A 19616-nucleotide genomic window follows, 5' to 3' on the forward strand; every position below is an offset into this window, starting at 1 on the left:
CCTTGACTTGAAAACGAGCACTTTAGTCACCGGAGATAATTATTATCTGGTCATGGCTTAAGAGCTGTTTAACTAAAAGATGAATTAGTAACACGAACTTTAAGTCATTTATGCATAAACAATGAATCTAAAGAAAATTTGTTTATAGGGTAGTGTGAGTCTAGCGACAACACTAGTTATTTAGGCAAAATGAATCTAACGAGAATCTGAGCTGTGATTAAGTTTTCAACAGACTAGCAAGTAGGTAGAATGATATTTGGTTGTACCATGATATCTGAGATGTCAAACAAGTATTTTATATTAATTACTGTTATTTACTTTTTCAAAACTATTTTCAGACTTAACTTCTCGCTGAATAAGCAGTTGCGGCTTCTATTTACTTTTCAATATTTTTAATTAGTTTAATAGGACATCGTGACAACACCACGACCGCTAGAATTACACGTATTACTAGATTAGGTAAAGCAACGCGTCCCTGTGAACGATCCTGTTCTTATCACTAAACTATACTACATCTGATCGGGTCCCCTGTCCATTAAGGTGTATGTGTTTTTGGAGATAATAACTTGTACAACAAATATATAAATTTAAACACTAAAAGAAAAACCACCGTCAATTATTCAGGGTTGTGTTTTTGTGTTTGGAAAATAATTGTGTTAACAAGTTATTTCCCATAGGTGAAAATGTGAAATGCGACAACATTCATTTAAGGTATACATTTATAATGTCAAATGTATCAGTTAATACACGGTTATCAGGAGGTTAATATCTTATACCGTGAGATTAGAAAGAGATTTTTATGTTAACATATCAAGTACTTTACAATTATTAAATTTTTTTTAAAAACTTATAATAAACTTATATAATAAACGTATCTGTTAATACAGGGGATTATCAGGAGGTTAACATCTTATACGTTGAGATTAGAAAGAGATTTCTATGTTAACATATCAAGTACTCTACAATTATTAAAATCTTTTAAAAAACTTATAATAAGCTTTGTATCATCTACACGCTCATATCAATGATATCGTACATTATTAAGAAGATTAGAGGGGAACACTAAATTTTGATTTCGCCGTATTATTAGCTTATACAATGTTATTATAACTTTCTTTAAAATAATTATAATAAGGTTTTCAACTAATTAAAATACCCCGTTTTACAGCATATGGATAATACAAGGCACCTATTGATGGAGAATTAAACGAAGTTAAAAGGAGTGACGGTTGTGTTACACTTTTAATATAGTAAGGATGGATGATACAAAATTTTAACAAAGATGGATGGTAAGTGATAATCCCCTTAAAATACAGGGGAAGTTTATGTATTTGACTCATTTATATATAAATAATTACTTATCTCTTGTTTTTATATGAAACTCCCCGTTTTAAATCATATACACCATTTTGTTGATTATGACGTGTCATTCTCTGACATGTCAGTACAATCATTGCGCCATATTTACACACCGTTTTTTACCCTGTTTTACTTCATACGGGGCGTTTTCATCACCAAAACAAAGAGTATTACATAAAACGGGTTGTATGAGCGGTGTGTAAATGAACAATTGTCGGTGTGTAAGTAGGAGCACTGTAACATCCCAATATTTTAAGGTAATAGAAAATTAACCCTTTTTATAGTTTTGACATTTAATTAATTTCCTAGTATTTTGTTTTGAGATAAGGGGTTAATTTAGTTGGAACTTTAGTGGCTAGCGGGTATTTTACCCACAAAAATTAGAATGGGACGTGGTTATCAGGAAATAAGCCAGCCAATTCATCCTTATGACTCATAATTCCCACTTCAAAATTCTACCCTTCTCCTAACTATCTTATTTTCTCAAATTCTTCCAAAGTACATGCAATTGAATCTTCAAATTATAAATTAAAGAACCTTAATCTTTGAACAATAACAACAATCACCACCAATTGAATAAGAAATTGAAATTTGAGGGTTGTGTGGAGGTGGTGGTGGTCGAAATTCTTAAGAAGAAAAAGGGGGGGAAATTGTGATTGAAAGCCTTAATCTCTTGTCTCTCACATTGAGGTATTGATTTTCATAACCTTAGTTTAATTTGTTATTGAAATTTAGGGTTCTTAGCCTTAGAATTGGGGGTTTTTGCTATTGGAGATTTTCAAGTAAAACCCTAACTAAATTTGATTGATAAATGGATAATTGATTGAAAGAATTGTTGTCAATGAAAATCCCCCTTGGTAAGAATCTCATATTTTATGGTGTTTGGCTAGTGATTATGAAATAAAGCTTTATTTTGAGAATTTGGAACTTGTTGGAAAAGTATTTAGTAGCCAAACACCATAATCTTAGAGTTGTTGAATGCAAGTAGATGTTTGTAAGAAGTTGAGTCATGGAACTCATAAATGATATGTCATTATTCTTGTATAGGTGTTAAAGAAGAAATTGTTGAACTTGTAGCCTTATAGTGTCCAGTAGCCAAATTGAGGTGAGTGTATATGCATATAATCATATTCTTGTTATTAGAGGTCATAGGTGGGTAAATTCCTATGACCCATAGTTTGATTGTTTGTAAGAACTAGTAGGTGGGTAAATTCCTACTAGTCATAATGTATGTAAGAGCTAGTAGGTGGGTAAATTACTACTAGCCAAAATATCCATGGCCATGTCGAAAATGTATGTATGATGTTTGTTATGAATGATAAGGCTAGCTTGTTAGGCTTTATGTGGTGATTGATGCACAATGTTAAGATAGCATGGTTATGATTATATGTGTATGCATTCACTAAGCGTAGCTTACGTTTTAGTTGTTTAACTCTTTTATAGGAGTTGGTAGTAGCAAGAGTAAAGAAGCGTTAGAGTGAATATCAAGTTGAAGGTTCTTGCCATCTCAAAGGTTGGCATTTGGGTAACTTGGGTAGAATATCCCTTTTGTACTTAATAGCTCTTGATACAAGTTCTTTTGGTTAATGTATTTTGGTACATATCTGGAAATTTGAGGTTAAGGTGGAATTGTAAGTTTTTGGAAGAAACATGTATATGATTTGGTGATTATCCAAGATGGGTAATGACCCACTTGTGAAACAATGTTGTTGTCGATAGTTCATAGAGGCAAATCCTTTTGTAAAGATGTTTTTGTATGTCTCAAAATGTTTAGTTTAGCTTTTGAAAAGTTTAGATGTGAAATGGTGTTTTGAAGTTTGAGGTTAAAATCTTTGTGCAGGAAAAACCTGATTTTGAACAAAGGGTTTCCTGCAGGTGGTCTCACTGCGCCGCAGTGGGAGCCCTTCTTGGCCCACTGCGCCGCAGTGGGCAATTGCCCTTTTGTTTCCAAGATTTCCCACTGCGCCGCAGCGGGTGTGAATTGCCTCACTGCGCCGCAGTGGGGTACTGTAAAAAAAATATATAAAATAAAATAAAATATAAAACTTTTAATCGATTTTGATTTAAATGGTTTGGGTCCTTACAAGCACCCTATAATATTTCACCATTCCAATTTCCAGTATCTTAAATTGTTTTCAACATCATAAACCCCTACTTTCATCCTCATAATTTAATTAAGTCAAGGAAAGAAAGAAAAATTGACATCATCATCATTATCAGCGGGGAGAGAGTCGGAGGGCTCATTTTCCTCATCTCCCTCCAATTATCTAATCAAATTACTCCACCTCATTTCAATTCTCCAACCTTTTTTTCAACTTTTTTTATTGGCAACCGAAACTCCGAACCTTTTCTTCATATTTTAATAATTTATCCTTAACATTTATAAACTTTACATAATTAACCCTTTTTTTATTTATATGTTTTATTAATAACAAAACACAATACGTAATATTAAAAAACACGTTACATAATAATAAAAAAAAAACATTACATAAATAAATAAAAAAAATTTACACTATGCAAAAAAAAAAAAGTTGGAAAAACAAAAACAAAACAGAATAACTTACCGCTACCTTAAAAAAAAGCTTAAAAAAGAACCATAAAAAAATATATTAAAAAAAAGCAGTTAAAAAAAAACAATCTCATTTTGCTAAAAAAAAGTAACTAAAAGGTTGGAGAAAAAACAAAAAAAAAAAAGCAACGTGCAGCAATCAACAGCTCAAGGAAAAAAATAAAATAAAAGTTTGGTCCATTTTACGCTTTTGGTCCCTGGCGTCTGCAAATGTACACAGTAGATCCCTAAAACGGTCATATTAGTTTACACATTCAGTCCTTCCTCCCCCATGTCCCTCCCAACCCTCCACGAACTCAAAGCTCGCTAGCCTCCATCTCGCCGTATTGGCTGCCGAACCACTCTCAACCCTCCCATCTCCCTCCTATCTCCTTCCCATCTCCCTTTCCACTCCCTCCACCCTCATCTTTGGACTTTCAAACCAAACATCGACAACATAATCCTCCCATCAATCCCAACAAATTCAAGAATGATAAATAGTCATCACCATATGAATCCACACCACTTCCCCCATAATCGTACTTTGCACCCTCCTGACTGAATCCCAATTTGCCTCTATCTCAAATCAGCCCCATCTATGTTTATGATGAATAGTAAACTCATATCAGATTGTTAATGGATAGAATAGCAATGTTTTAACTATAATCAGGTGTCCTGTAGAAATACGGCAGTGGGGTTGTCGGTATATATGGGTGCAAATTTGGGGTCTATATTTGTTGTTACTCGGTGGGCATATATAAAGATGGTTAAAAGAGGGTTTATATTATGTATATTGTAACAAAATTGTTGTTGACGAAATGGATGTACAAATCTATGTGACAAATCTGAAGCGACAGCCATGAGCCTATGAAATGAGGTGTCACCGTGGCAGTAATATATATATATATATATATATATAGATATATATATATAGGTTTTAGGTAAAATAAAACAAGTATTAAAGTAAAACAAATAAAACAATTGGTTTTTCTTCACTGAAGATCACCGTGCAGCATGAAAATCAGTGTGCATCAATTGCTTCGTGAATCTTCGTGCATCAATTTAACTATGATCCAAGGGTCAATATCATGTCTTATTTGTTTTACTTTAATACTTGTTTTACAATACCCAACCCCTATATATATATATATATATATATATGTTTTAGGTAAAATAAAACAAGTATTAAAGTAAAACAGATAAAACAATATGTTTCTATTTATTGATAATCACCGTAAATAATGAAAATCATCATGCATCCTGTGCTTCGTAAATTTTCGTGCATCAATTTTATCATGATCTAACGGTCAAGATCTTGTACTATTTATTTTACTTTAATACTTGTTTTACAATAATCAACCATGTATATATATATATATAGTTGGTTATTGTAAAAAAAGTATTAAAGTAAAACAAATGAGACAAGATCTTGACCACTAGATCATGGTAAAACTGATGCACGAAAATTCACAAAATAAAATTATATATATTGATGCACAATGATTTTCATGATGCACATTGATTTTCAATGAACAAAAACATATTGTTTTATTTATTTTACTTTAATACTTGTTTTATTTTACTTAAACCTATATATATATATATATATATATATATATATATATGGAAAAGGTTCAAATGAGAAACATTTGAATTGGAATAACCATGAGAACCTTTTAATTATAACTTGGTGTTCATATGTGAATAATCTATGTGAACAAATACATGCACATATGAACATGTCAAGTTATAACTAATATTACATATGTTCATATTGAATGGTTCTCAAATGAACATATGTGAACGAATATGTTCATATATACCTATCACATATGAACATCTAGTTATAATATAGTGGTTCTCATGGTTTTTTTAATTTAAATAGTTTTTAATTGAATCTTACCATATATATATATATATATATATTATATATATATATATATATATATCCCTTATATATATATATCCCTTGTAGTTTTCATTTTGATAGTCACCCTATATATGGGATATATATATGTTGTTGGGTTACATGAGGTAAAATTGTTTATTTATTTAATTTCTTTGGATTAATAAAAAATTTTAGTGTAAAAAACAACCCCCAAAAGTTATAGGACTGGTTTTGACTAAGCGTGATTGTAGGATAACGATTGGGATGTTTTGAGTTTTGACAACGATTGTCGGTTAAGCATCTTTGACTAATCAATTGCTTCTCTCAACGGGGTTGATTTGGATTATTCGATTTTAGATCACTGTTAAAACTTTAAACACAAAATATTATAGTATTTTTATAACAATTTAGTTTTTATTCAAATAAAAACGATTAACACTTTTTTTTATTTTAAATAAAAGTTAAGTGGTTTCATGATAGTAAAATTTTAATTTACAAAATTATTAAATAATTGTATATATTTACCATAAAATTTAGGGTTGAACTTTTAATATGAAAACGTACAATTTTGTATGCACGTTTAAAAAAGACTCCATTTAAAGTTTTTCTTTTTATTATTATGTTTAAATACCTTTCTCTTTATAAGTGAAAAAATCAAATGACCAAACTAAAGTTTGAAGCCGCCATTTCCAATTCATAAACTCACACAAATTTCTCCAAATATCCGTAAGTTTTAGGTTATCCAATGAAGAATTTCACGAATGGGATTTAGTCTCATATATATGTAATGTAATAATAATAATTATACTAAAGTAGTAAGGGTTTTACGGACATATCATATCATTATTTAGGTATTAAGAGGCATTTAATGGTATTTTTAATTTGTTCACTTAATCACTTTTTATATGTGTGGATATCGGATATTTGGGGATCTAAATTTCGGATGTGTATTCCGGAATTTGAAAAATGAATTCCACTATTTAAGTTTCGGATTTCCGAATTTGAACACCTCTAACCATCAACACTCCTCTAGTCCATTTTAGTTGGTTGAATCACGGAACTTCTCACGGCTATCTTGATGGTAAATATCTTAATTAATTAGCATGACTTCGTACAATTTCCATGTAGCATTATCGACAGGGAAGAATGACTCATATAGACTCAACTTTTTATTTTTTTTTTATTTTAGTCATCATCTTTTATTTTTACTAAAATAAGGTGTAACCTTTCATTTTTTTTACCACTATAAGCACTTACCTTTTATTTTTGTTAATAGGATGCAACTTTTCACTTTTTAACATTTTAGTTACCCAATTTTTATTTTATTAAAATGACAATTAATATTTACCTATTGTCTATTCTCTTTGACATAAAATTAATACCTATTTTAATTTTAGTTTTAACCATTAGATTCATAAAAATAATATATAAAAATATATATGATGCATAACATAAGATACATATATGATATCAAAGTAATACTTATCATAAACCATTTATTCACTAATTAAAGTTAAAAAAATTATTATATAAACAACAACAATGACATTATAAACAAAGATATTTAAAAGGTTTTCAATTCCTTTAGTTACAAAAAAGTTTTAGGTTAAAAATAGAAACGGTAAATGGGTATGGATGGATTTAATAAGGTTTTGATGTGTCATCTTAAGTTTTGATGACAAAAATAATTGTTTTAAGTGACATGACAAGCTACGTGAAAGATAAGATGGACTTTTTATAGGTTACCTAATTACATGTTGGTGTTCAAGTATATTTTAATACCATTTTTTACAATGTAAGTAATTAATGTAAAAACTTATCCAAAGGTTACATCCTATTTTAACAAAATAAAAGTTGAGTGACTAAAGTGGTAAAAAGGTGAAAAGTTGCATCTCATTTTAACAAAAATAAAAAGTGGATGACCAAAGTCGCAAAAAATGAAAGGTTGAGTCTATACGGATGATTTTTCCCTTATCGACAAGTTCATTCACTAATGAATAACATACCAAAACATGGTCTCCTATGCATTGATCATATCAAATCTCGAATCGAAAACGAATATAGTTCTATAAGTAGGTATATCTATCGCCAATTGAACCATCTACATTACAATAATGACACGGTATGAGACGGAGTTAGCCTAATTTTCATTGTTATATGGTGGTTGGCTTTGGCTAGATTTTGGATTAAATTAATTTTCACTTGTGTATCCAAAGTATGTTATGATCAAGCTTCCTCTTTACAAGTCTCATACATTCAAAGGAATAAATTTGGCAGACATAAGTTAATGTTATTAACTTATTAAGCAACAGACTTGAGATGTTGAGCATCAAAGATTTACAAAACTAGCCAACACATTAAACTTGTTAACTTGACAAAGATCGTCAAGTAAAAATTTAAGCAACCATGCTAGTATGCTACTAATGACTACTATCACATCCCACAAAGTGACAAAACCACCACCCAGATGTAACAACCATATCAAATGAACGGTCACTCGTATAAATCTCAACGTGGCTACTCGATCATTAACAACTAACTTAAAATACCAATATGTAAGTATATAAGCGCCTACTCAGAAAACAACTTTAAAGTAGGCAAATTAAGCATTAATTACACCACTTGTAACCTTCATAACATCACCTATCTAAAGTAATATCGTAACATCATCACATTCTCATCGCCTATCGTAACTTTTATCTTATGTGGCCTAACTCATCACCTCAAATTGGAGCTCACTTTTATGAATTAATAAAACACAACAAATTTAAATTAAAAATAACACATAACATTAAGTTAGCCTATACATTTGATTTGTTTGCGTTTGTTTGTTTACGTTTATTAACATAAACGAACGAACATAAACAACGTAACTCAAATTTCTTAATGAACAACTCATGAAATATTCATTAAGGTATACCAATTAACATAAACAACTCAATTTTTCTAATAAACCACTACTCACGAACATAGAACATAAACAAAATTTGTTTGGTACATTTACAACACCTTAATATTCAACAGCCATATTTTATCATATCGCCAGGTGTTCAAATACAACATTCTATGCAAGTTACCACACGTCTGACCGTAAATGAGATTACCTTTTGTTTTTAAAATAATTCGAAAACTAAAAGCTCCATACAATAATGTTCGAAACAATAATGTTCCAAAGATAGTTTATGAATGGTTCAGAGGAATCATATTCTAGTATCTCTACAACCTCCAACAAAGCAAGAAAGACGTGACTCATCAAACACTTTAGCCCAGTAATTTGTTGTTTTCCCCTCGATCATTTAACATTTTCCACTTCTTAGAAAACGATAAACACCAATAAATAACGAAAACGATAAACACCAATAAATAACGACTTTATCATAAATCTTATTTCTACTTACTTTTCTAAACAACATAATTCTATTAAATTATATCATATCCGAGTATCTGACTAAATATTAGGAAAAATGTAACATTTGGATTTTGCTAAACAAAGTCGGTTTTCGTTAAAGTACATTAATTAGTTGTATACTTATCATAAAATTCAGAGGACCGACATTTAATATGGAAATGTAAAACTTTTTTATGTATGTTAAGTAAAGCCCTAAGGGGTTCATTTAACATTTTTTTTTAATATAAAGAACAACTATTATTATAACAAATACTTCTGTCAAAAGTTTTTTAAGTTTTTTAGAATTTTTCTTAATATATAAATATAATTTATTATTTATCATGTATTTAAAAATTTTTTTATTTTTAAATTTATTTTTAACTTGATATATAAATATAATATTATACTTCTACAAAAGAATTTATATATAATTATAAAAAATATATAATCAAATATTCTGACTCTTATAATTCAAGTCTAAAAGTTAAAAATTAAGATTTCAATCGGGTGTAAAACAATGAATCGACAACTATGTTGTTAATGATGTTGTATATATGAGACAAAATAGACAATATTGTTTAATGATCTTATACACATAGGTAAACAATGTTGTAATCAAAATAAATGAAAGAAAAACATTGCCTAAAATACTATTGTACAAAAATACCATATTCTTTGTACAGAGCACAGACTTATAATTATCAAAATAAAATCAAATAAAGTAAGATTAACATATAAAATTCACCAGGCTTATTATGTGTTTATAAGCACAAACCCCAATACACCAACTCACTCAACACATTTCACACTCTCCCAAAGCCTCCATCCATGGCTTTACTGATACCAATCTGTTCCCTTTTGTTCCTATTTTTCACCGCCGGTGAATCAGATCCAACGGCTAAAACCTACATTATCCGAATAGACGGTGAATCCAAACCATCCATTTTCCCAACTCACTACCACTGGTACTCATCAGAGTTCACTGAATCCACATCCATTCTTCACACATACGACACCGTTTTCAGAGGCTTTTCAGCCTCTTTAACCTCAGCTCAACTCTCCACCTTGAAAAACCACCCATCAGTTTTAGCAATATTTGAAGATAAAAAAAGACAACTTCATACCACCAGGTCGCCACAGTTTGTCGGGTTAAGAAACCAACGAGGTTTATGGTCCGAATCTGATTACGGGTCAGATGTAATTGTCGGTGTTTTCGACACCGGGATTTGGCCCGAGAGACGGAGTTTCTCTGATGTAAACCTCGGGCCAATTCCCAAACGCTGGAAAGGCGTTTGCCAGACCGGCGTTAAGTTCACTTTAAAAAACTGTAATAAAAAAATAATTGGGGCCCGGTTTTTTTCTAAAGGACATGAAGCGGCTGGTGGGGGTATAGGATTTGGTGGTGCGATTAATGACACAGTTGAGTTCAGGTCAGCTAGAGATGCAGATGGTCATGGGACCCACACAGCTTCAACTGCGGCTGGTAGGTATGTGTTTAAAGCCAGTATGGCGGGTTATGCAGCTGGTATTGCTAAAGGTGTTGCTCCAAAAGCAAGAATAGCTGTATATAAAGTGTGTTGGAAAGGATCTGGATGTTTTGATTCAGATATACTTGCGGCTTTTGATATGGCTGTTAATGACGGGGTTGATGTGATTTCGATTTCCATTGGTGGTGGTGATGGAATATCTTCTCCTTATTATCTTGACCCAATTGCGATTGGGTCATATGGTGCGGTTGCAAGAGGGGTATTTGTGTCATCTTCGGCTGGAAATGATGGGCCAAATGGGATGTCAGTTACTAATCTCGCCCCTTGGCTTATGACCGTTGGCGCAAGTACAATTGACCGGAATTTTCCGGCTCAAGTCGTGCTTGGGGATGGAAGGAAACTTGCTGGAGTTTCCTTGTATGCGGGACCCGCGATTAGTGGGAAAAAGTATCCACTTGTTTACCCTGGTAAGTCCGGGATTTTATCTGCTTCTTTGTGTATGGATAATGCATTAGATGCTAATTTGGTTAAGGGTAAGATTGTAATTTGTGATAGAGGGAGTAGTCCTAGAGTAGCCAAGGGTTTGGTGGTTAAAAAGGCCGGGGGAGTTGGTATGATTTTGTCTAATGGTGTTTCTAATGGGGAAGGACTTGTGGGTGATGCCCATCTTATCCCGGCTTGTTCTGTTGGTTCGGATGAGGGAGACGCTATTAAGGCGTATGCGGCCACTGGCCGTGTCACGGCTACGATTACTTTCCAAGGAACTGTGATTGGAGTTAAGCCTGCCCCTGTGGTGGCTTCTTTTTCGGGTAGAGGACCAAATGGGATGAACCCGGAGATACTAAAACCGGATTTGATTGCCCCGGGGGTTAACATTTTAGCTGCTTGGACCGATGCGGTTGGTCCAACAGGGTTAGATTCAGATGTTCGGAAAGTAGAGTTTAACATACTTTCTGGCACTTCAATGTCAGCTCCACATGTAAGCGGAGCTGCAGCTTTGTTGAAGTCTGCCCATCCTGGATGGTCTCCTGCAGCCATTAAGTCGGCACTCATGACAACTGCAAGCACGGTAAATAAACAATTACAACCAATGACAGATGAATCCACTGGAAACGCAACCACACCATATGATTTCGGTGCTGGTCATTTAAACCTTGATTTAGCAATGGACCCGGGTCTTGTTTATGATCTCACCAATGCAGATTACGTGAGCTTTTTATGCTCAATTGGCTATGGTGCCAAGACAATTCAAGTAATCACTAGATCAACAGCAGCATGTCCAATGAGAAGAAAGCCCGTACCAGAGAACCTAAACTATCCATCGATCGCAGCCATGTTCTCAACAGGGAAAAAGGGGGTTTTGAGCAAGACTTTGATTAGGAGAGTAAAAAATGTCGGGGATGTAAATTCAGTTTACACTGTCAAAGTAGAGGCGCCGAAAGGCGTCATCATAGCAGTTAGGCCTCGAAAATTGGTGTTCTCCGACAAGGTTAGGGAACTGAGTTATTATGTGAGTGTGAAGATGGACGGGACCAATGTCATGATGGGCGAGTCGGGTGCTTTATTCGGGTCACTTTCATGGGTCGATGGAAAGCATGTGGTTCGTAGTCCCATTGTGGTGACACAATTAGACCCACTTTAATTACTTTGTTTTTTTTACTTGTAACTTGTCATCAATGGGGTGATCATGGTGGTGTTTTCGTACACTCTGCCGTAAATTAATTTGTAGGTTGGCGTGTTACCGGAGAGTATGGCCGGAGAAAACAGATTCTCCATTAGGGGTTATGTGTTTTTGCTTAGGGGTCAACTTTTTCTTTGTTTCTTTGTTTTTTTTCATTCCCTTTATGTAAAATATAATCAAATGGTTTAATGTCAAAATTGCCGAAAACAAAGAACATGAAATGGGCCATGACAAAGATAGAAGATATCTTCATATGGGACTACAGGATGTTAATTTATTACATCTGGGGTCAAAAAAATTAAAGTATTGTTGGTACATGTCATTATGATGTTTAGATATTTACTTGTTAACGTCCAACAAAGATATGACCAGTTACTCGAGGTTACTCAATGACTAAAACAGCGGTACACTTGTGAATGACAAACAACGTTGGGTAGCTAAAGCAGGCATTGATTTCGGAGAAACGTGCCGCCCAGAGACCTACCACGGTGAACCAGTTCCGGACCATATTCGAACTTGCTACCTACAAATCTATAATCTCTGCATCATCTATTCATTTTCATGCCAATTGAGCTAAAGCTCTGTTTAGATATTTTGTAACTCATTTTTTAATTTGTTTTTAGAATGTTGGGATTTTATATCAGTAGGTTATAGCTAAAGCTTTTTAGAGAGAGAGTTCATTTTGATGCCATTAGTTATTTATCAACTTACTATATTGTTATAAATTTTGCAACATATCTATCACAGAATAGGATAATTATATATATCTATTACATCTGGGGTAAAAAACAAAGCATTGTTGGTACATGTCATTGTGATGTTTAGATATTTATTTTTTAACGTCCAACAAAATTATGACCAGTTATCCGAGGTCACTCAATTTCGAAAGCACCACAAACGCTTATGAATGAAAAATAATTTTTGGTAGCTAAAGCCTATCACTTCGGTGAAAACGGGCCGCTCGAAGACCTACCTTAAAACTTGTTCTGGATCATATTTGTTTGTACAGCCAATCCGGTTATCTAAAAAGGAGGAATGGGGTGATTGTGGTTGTTCTTTGGCAATTCCCTTCCAGTAAGGCTATGCCTTTTGTACGCCAAGAATGTGTATGTGTGATCATGAATTATTCTAGCCATCCTTCCCCCTATTTATAGGTGGTTCGTGACTTATTCCCCAAGTAGGGTTTTATGAGCCGGGTATATCTCTTCCGGGAATAAGGGAATTGATTTGATCTTCTTTCCTAAGATATAGGATTCTTGATAAAAACAAATCCTTTCTTTGTTTACCGAAAGTGGAACGTACCCTTTAAGTGTACCTTGCGTGCATGCGTCTAGGTGGGTACATCATCAACATTCGAACCTGATACCTATAGTCTCAAATCCTTTTATTTTTATTATTTCATATCGATTGAGTTAAAGCTTTGTTTAGATATTTTTTAACTTACCTCTAAATTTCTTTTTAGAATGTTAGGACAATATTAATTAGCTTATTATATTATACAAATTTTACAAGATAGTGTATATGTTTTATATGTATAGTTATGATAAATTTATCTAAGATGAGTGGTATATTTATCAATTTCTTTTTAGAAAACTTTAGGCACTATGCTTTAGCCATTTATGTTTAATATGTCGATAGAAATGATGTTAGTCATATATATAAAAAAATACAAAGTACTTTTGGGTCAAAAGCAATGTTTTGTTTCGTTAACTAAGTTTTCTGGCTTCTTTCTTTCACTTGTTATTTTACTTTAAGAAAAGAATTGTATCAAACAATTCCATGCAGTTCCTTTTCTTCTCTTTTGTAATAATAATAATAATAATAATAATAATAATAATAATAATAATAATAATAATAATAATAATAATAATAATAATAATAATAATAATAATAATACACTATTTATTTCCAAATTAATAAACAAAAAAAAGCTCATTCACCGCACTGATGCCAAAAGTATGTAAGATTTATGTCTGCTAATTACGAAAGCTTCAGATAAGTTCATTTAACACATTATTATGTTTTGTTTCATTAGCTAAACAACAATTTTTGGGTCACGGGGAACAGAAATGTTGGCTTCTTTCTTTTTCTTGTCATTTTACTTTAAGAAAAGAATTAATTATATCAAATGATTCCATACTGTTTTCTTTCTTTTCCTTTTTAGGTACGTTTAGACTTACAAATCTTAGTGCTATCTTTTAATAGCAGTTTTGAGAATTATATGTTTTAAACTGATTGAATAAAATTTTCAGTATCAATGTTCAAAATGTATTATAACTATCAGTTTAAAACATGATTTAAATTGGCATGTTAATTGAGAGATGCACCTAAGTACCTAACTGCAAAGCATACAATTTCCATGTAGTGAACACGCATACAAAACCATATATGATCAGTTGTAGGAGTAAATTTAAATATACATGCCTAATGATCATAGTATTTGTTTCCTTTTATGAACAAACACACTATACATTTTTTTTTTTTTTTGAAGGGTTTGGATCATTTACTAGTTTAATCGTTTATACCATCAAACAAGAAAAGTTAGATCAACTGAAAAACCTCGTGCCTTTGGATACAAAAGTCAATCGTTTGATTTTTACGCCCTACAAAATAACCAGAGGTCTTTTGAAAATAATCTTTTTACTTTTGGGTAGGGATAAAATTGGTCATATATCACTTCCCTTATACCTTGTGGAAGACGTGGTGCACAACATATATATGAAATAATAATGAAATGAACCGGGTTAAATGAGTAACTTTGTGTCATGAATTTGCTTATTTTCATGTTTTCCACCATTATCTACAAAAATTATAAAGAAAAAATGAACAATCTTGGAAGCATGCTCCGAGGTGACTTTATAATGACACAAGTCACACAACTTGTGCCCATTTGTGGTGCAGGAACTAGAATACACAATGTCTTTTTTGATAAATTATCTCACATCACATAATGTTAGACTAAGACATTGTTCTTATCAATTTAATTTGAATTGCTTTGGTAGTTTTGTTGGTTCATATGGGCTCTAATGAGTTTCTTTTTTGACGGCCCAACGGGATGCATTAATCATCTATTTTACTTGCATCAATTTTGGACGGCCCACAAACGAAAGTAGATGCGTATGAATGTATGATATCAAGGATTTATGTAAAAGAATTTAAGTAAGGCCCAAATCATAACCTGGTAAATCCATTTAAGTTCTAACACTTTGTATATAGTTTTTTTAACGGGACCTCGTCAAAAAGTAACAAGAAAAATACTCAATTCCGTCAAATGCAAGGTGTGTTATTAAAGATCATATCTTTAATACTATCTAGTCAATCTGAGACACTGACAATCACCATGGAAATTGCCGTCAAACTCTGCAGCAACACCAGAATCTCTCAAACCCGTTAATAAAATAAATCAACTAACCATTGGAAACTACTCGTATTATTTGTCATTGCTTTGTACGGATATCATAACCATTGAAAATTAAAAATTGACATGAAAGCCAGAACACATAATCATTTCTATGGGAAAACCATCTTAGCTTGGAGTAAATATTAGAAATCAGTCATATCATATTACATTACATTACCTTGTCATTATATATGATCAAGTTTATATGATGTAGCTTTTAGTGTACCACATATATAAGTCATGAATAATTGTGCTTTAATCATCTTGGTACCAATAAAAGACACCAATACCCATAAGAAAAATGCCAATGTCATGATGAGTGGGGATAATTATTAGATGTGATTTATATATATATATCATGGTGGGTGGGTAAGGGTGGGGTAAGGTTGGTACTATGGGATATGAAGTTGGTTTAGTTTAGTTGACATTATTTGGCTCTGTCTTGAATGATATCAAACCCCATCTCAGTTGGATCAGTTGCTTGTAGTTCATAGTGAATACCTTCCAATACTCTTCTTAGTCCATCCTTGGATGTTGCATACAACATTTTGGCTCTTATTTTTGAAGCACTTGGAGCCCTATAATATATGTAACAACATTGATTAGAATTTATAAAGAAATATTGAAAAAGGCTTTCACTTTTGATTTGATTATTACTTATATGATTCAGTGTGAAAATATTACTACTTATGTCAAAAAGTCGATTTCTTTTTATGACCATTACATTTTTACTTTTCATCAAGGTCGTGACACTAAAATCACTACATTTTGTCTCCTCTTTAGGTCTTAGACCAAAGTTTTGCCATTATAAAAATTACAACAACAACAACACACGATCTAAATTCTTGTAATTGCATTACCTCACTACCTTTTTCTTAAACACTAGTAATTATGTTACCTTTTTGTGATGGGAACTTAATCCTAATCTTTTTTATTTTTCAAAAAACATATTACGAACCTCTAATTAGGAAATACATGTAATTATGTTAAATTTATTTATTTGTAATTTTTCCAAGATACAACAGGTTGCTTTAAAGTTATTTTTAGCAGTAATCAATTTTTTTAGAAAGTATTAACTTCAGAATGTTATATACTTAATGAAAATAAACATATACATATAAAGCAATAAAGTAAAGTCTGGAAAGAAAAATAATTAATTTCGTACTCCTAAAGATTAAATTCTATCATTACTTTTCATCCTTTTTCTTTATGGGTGAATGTTCTTTCATTATTACCAAATTCACTTTTTGTTTTATGGTGAAAAAGGTCTCAAATTTGAATAGCATGTATATAAAATCATCAAACTACTTTCCTCATCACCAGTTTACTCATATAAAATTTGACATGTTATATTTTTTTTTAGAACATTGACATCTTATATTAATTGCAGCTTATAAATTTAACATGTTATATTAATGGCAGTTTTGTTTGCCATATAGAAATGATTTGACATACATATACTTACTAAATCAATTAAACCTTAATTAACTAGTTTGTCCTAAAATACAAGAAATCAGGTTTACAATCGAAACATACATTAATAGAAATTTTGTTTACCATACTTGTATATCACCCATTTCGTTTACCATACTTGTATTTCTGGTGATATTTAAGTCACTTTTTAAAAATGTATCAATATTCTTTTTTCTTTATTAATTTAAGGATCTTACGATGTCTTTAGAATTATGATTAATTAATTAGTTTTAAAGAATGATTATTTTTGTACAACACTTCTTTTCGCATGTTAGTAATAGCTTTATTCTTAACTTAATTGCAAAATAGATTTAACAAGAAATGACTTAGAAGTAGTATAACAAAAACTTTACGAAGCATAGTAGTCTTTAGGACTATAATTAACTTGCTTGTATAGTTTGTATATGATGGTTCACGGTTATTTCTAAGGACTGTTGATTTTTTTACAACATTTTACAAAGATTTAACCATTGTTTAAAAGTTTATAACTACCAAAACTTTATAATTAACGAGAGGGGTACCTGCAATGCGGCGGCAGAGCGGCGACGACGGGTGATGGTGACATTAACAGTGTGGTTATTAATGTAAAGTTAATTGAAATAAAAGATAACATAGTTAATAAAAAGGAACACTTGTGAAATATGAGATTTGTGTAAAGATGTTTGATTTTGTGTAAAAATGTTTTAGAGTTTAGGATACATGTGTTAAAAGGTTAGGAGCGAAAAATGTAATTAAATGCTGAATTGTTTAAAGAAAAAAAAAATTTCTTTTTATTAGAGCATTGATTTAAATTTGTAATTCTAATGGTGGAGTTTTAAGTAGAACTAGCATATCGTGTCTGACACGACACGATAAGATACGAACACGATAAGACATAAACACGATAGGGTTAAATACGAGCACGACACGATAGCTAATCGTGTCAGTTTTTTCAAACACGAACACGACACGATTTTTAACGGGTTACACGATAAGGGACCTGTTAAGAGACTTGTTAAAAGTTACACGATAAGGGACCTGATAACATATCTTATCGTGTCTTAACGTGTCTTATCGTGTCTTAACGTGTCCTTAACGTGTCTTTAACAGGTCTTTAACGTGTCTTTAACATGTCCATGTATATACTACTTGTCTTATCGTGTCATATCATGTCTTAACAGGTCAGGACCTGTTAAGACACGATAACTATTCGTGTCTTAACAGGTTCGGACCTGTTAAGACACGAAACACGTTAAGACCAAACACGAAAAAACCAGGTCGTGTCGTATCGTGCTAACAGATCAGTGTCAGAAATTGACAGCTCTAGTTTTAAGATATATTTTATATGCATGCCAACTATTTGTAGAATAATAATTTTACATCAGTGCTAATTTATTTATTATATGAATTTAATTAAAAGATGGGGTTAGTATACTAACCATGCAATAAAGAAAATCTTGCTTTTCCGGCAATTATCAACGGTGACATAATCGAAATCAAAGACGGCGTAACGACAGTCATCATTCGGGAGCGAGGCAGTGAGATGGGCGTACCCTTCTCCGGCTTTACCAACTTTATCGACAGTCACTAGCTTCGATTTTTCGTCGATTTTGAACACGATATACCGAGAAACTCTCTTCCATTTCATTTCCATGAAGGAGTTCTTGCATTCATCCGCCACCCACATCCCCGTTGTTGCCTAAATATATATAAAATAATAATTCAAAGATAAATTTAAATGTAATATTATACAATATACAATATCTCGGACTCAGATGGAGGCCACTCGCTCACAAAATCTATGAAACGTTATACTTTTATTAAATATATATATATATATATATGTATTAGTTTACTCAAAAGTTAATTAATTGGCCCATCAACAAAACATAAATTTCTGCTCCGCCACTAAATGTATATTTGATATAATTGGAATGTATAATTAGACAAATTAATTAAGATGGGATATAGCTAGAGCTAGTTATGAATATACGTACCATCTTGAAAGCCATAGCCATGGTGGATGATTGTGGTGCTGTCCGGCGGCTGAGGAAGGAAACGTGTTGTTTACGGTGGTGTTAACGTGTGAAAGAAAAGGTTGTGGGGATGAAAAGAACGGAATAATGGAGCATGGCGTGGTGTTAGTGTTGGTGTGTATGGAGTTTATATAGGTATTTCATTGTTCGAATACCACTGTAGTTGAAGATAATTACATGTGATAAAAAAATTTAAAACATTTGTTTGTCGATAAATTTCAAAATTTATCATTTTTTTTTTTGAGAATTTTTATTTAAAGTATTATATCATTTGTTCGCAACAGAGGATCTAGCTTACGTTATTCTAACCGGGTCCGCGCTAAAGAGCTCCTCGTCCTCAATACCTAGTAGGAGGAGAAACCTCCAACTAAACC

General features: G+C 32.1%; 2 protein-coding genes across 2 annotated transcripts; one reads left to right on the forward strand and one right to left on the reverse strand.

The window, feature by feature from the left end:
* Positions 1 to 9923: 9923 nt before the first annotated feature.
* Positions 9924 to 12551, forward strand: LOC122601556 (subtilisin-like protease SBT1.6). Its single transcript, XM_043774310.1, has one exon. The coding sequence runs from the start codon at positions 10015 to 10017 to the stop codon at positions 12313 to 12315; it is 2301 nt and encodes a 766-aa protein (XP_043630245.1). The 5' UTR covers positions 9924 to 10014; the 3' UTR covers positions 12316 to 12551.
* Positions 12552 to 15861: 3310 nt separating this feature from the next.
* Positions 15862 to 19341, reverse strand: LOC122582665 (actin-depolymerizing factor 5-like). Its single transcript, XM_043755094.1, has 3 exons — positions 19204 to 19341; positions 18646 to 18905; positions 15862 to 16332 (listed from the first exon to the last, which is right to left on the reverse strand). Exons 1-3 carry the CDS (start codon positions 19222 to 19224, stop codon positions 16182 to 16184), a joined length of 432 nt encoding a protein of 143 aa, XP_043611029.1. The 5' UTR covers positions 19225 to 19341; the 3' UTR covers positions 15862 to 16181.
* Between the last annotated feature and the right edge of the window lie 275 nt (positions 19342 to 19616).

Source organism: Erigeron canadensis, chromosome 1 (genome assembly GCF_010389155.1).
Source record: "Erigeron canadensis isolate Cc75 chromosome 1, C_canadensis_v1, whole genome shotgun sequence".
In the NCBI taxonomy this organism is placed as follows: domain Eukaryota; kingdom Viridiplantae; phylum Streptophyta; class Magnoliopsida; order Asterales; family Asteraceae; genus Erigeron; species Erigeron canadensis.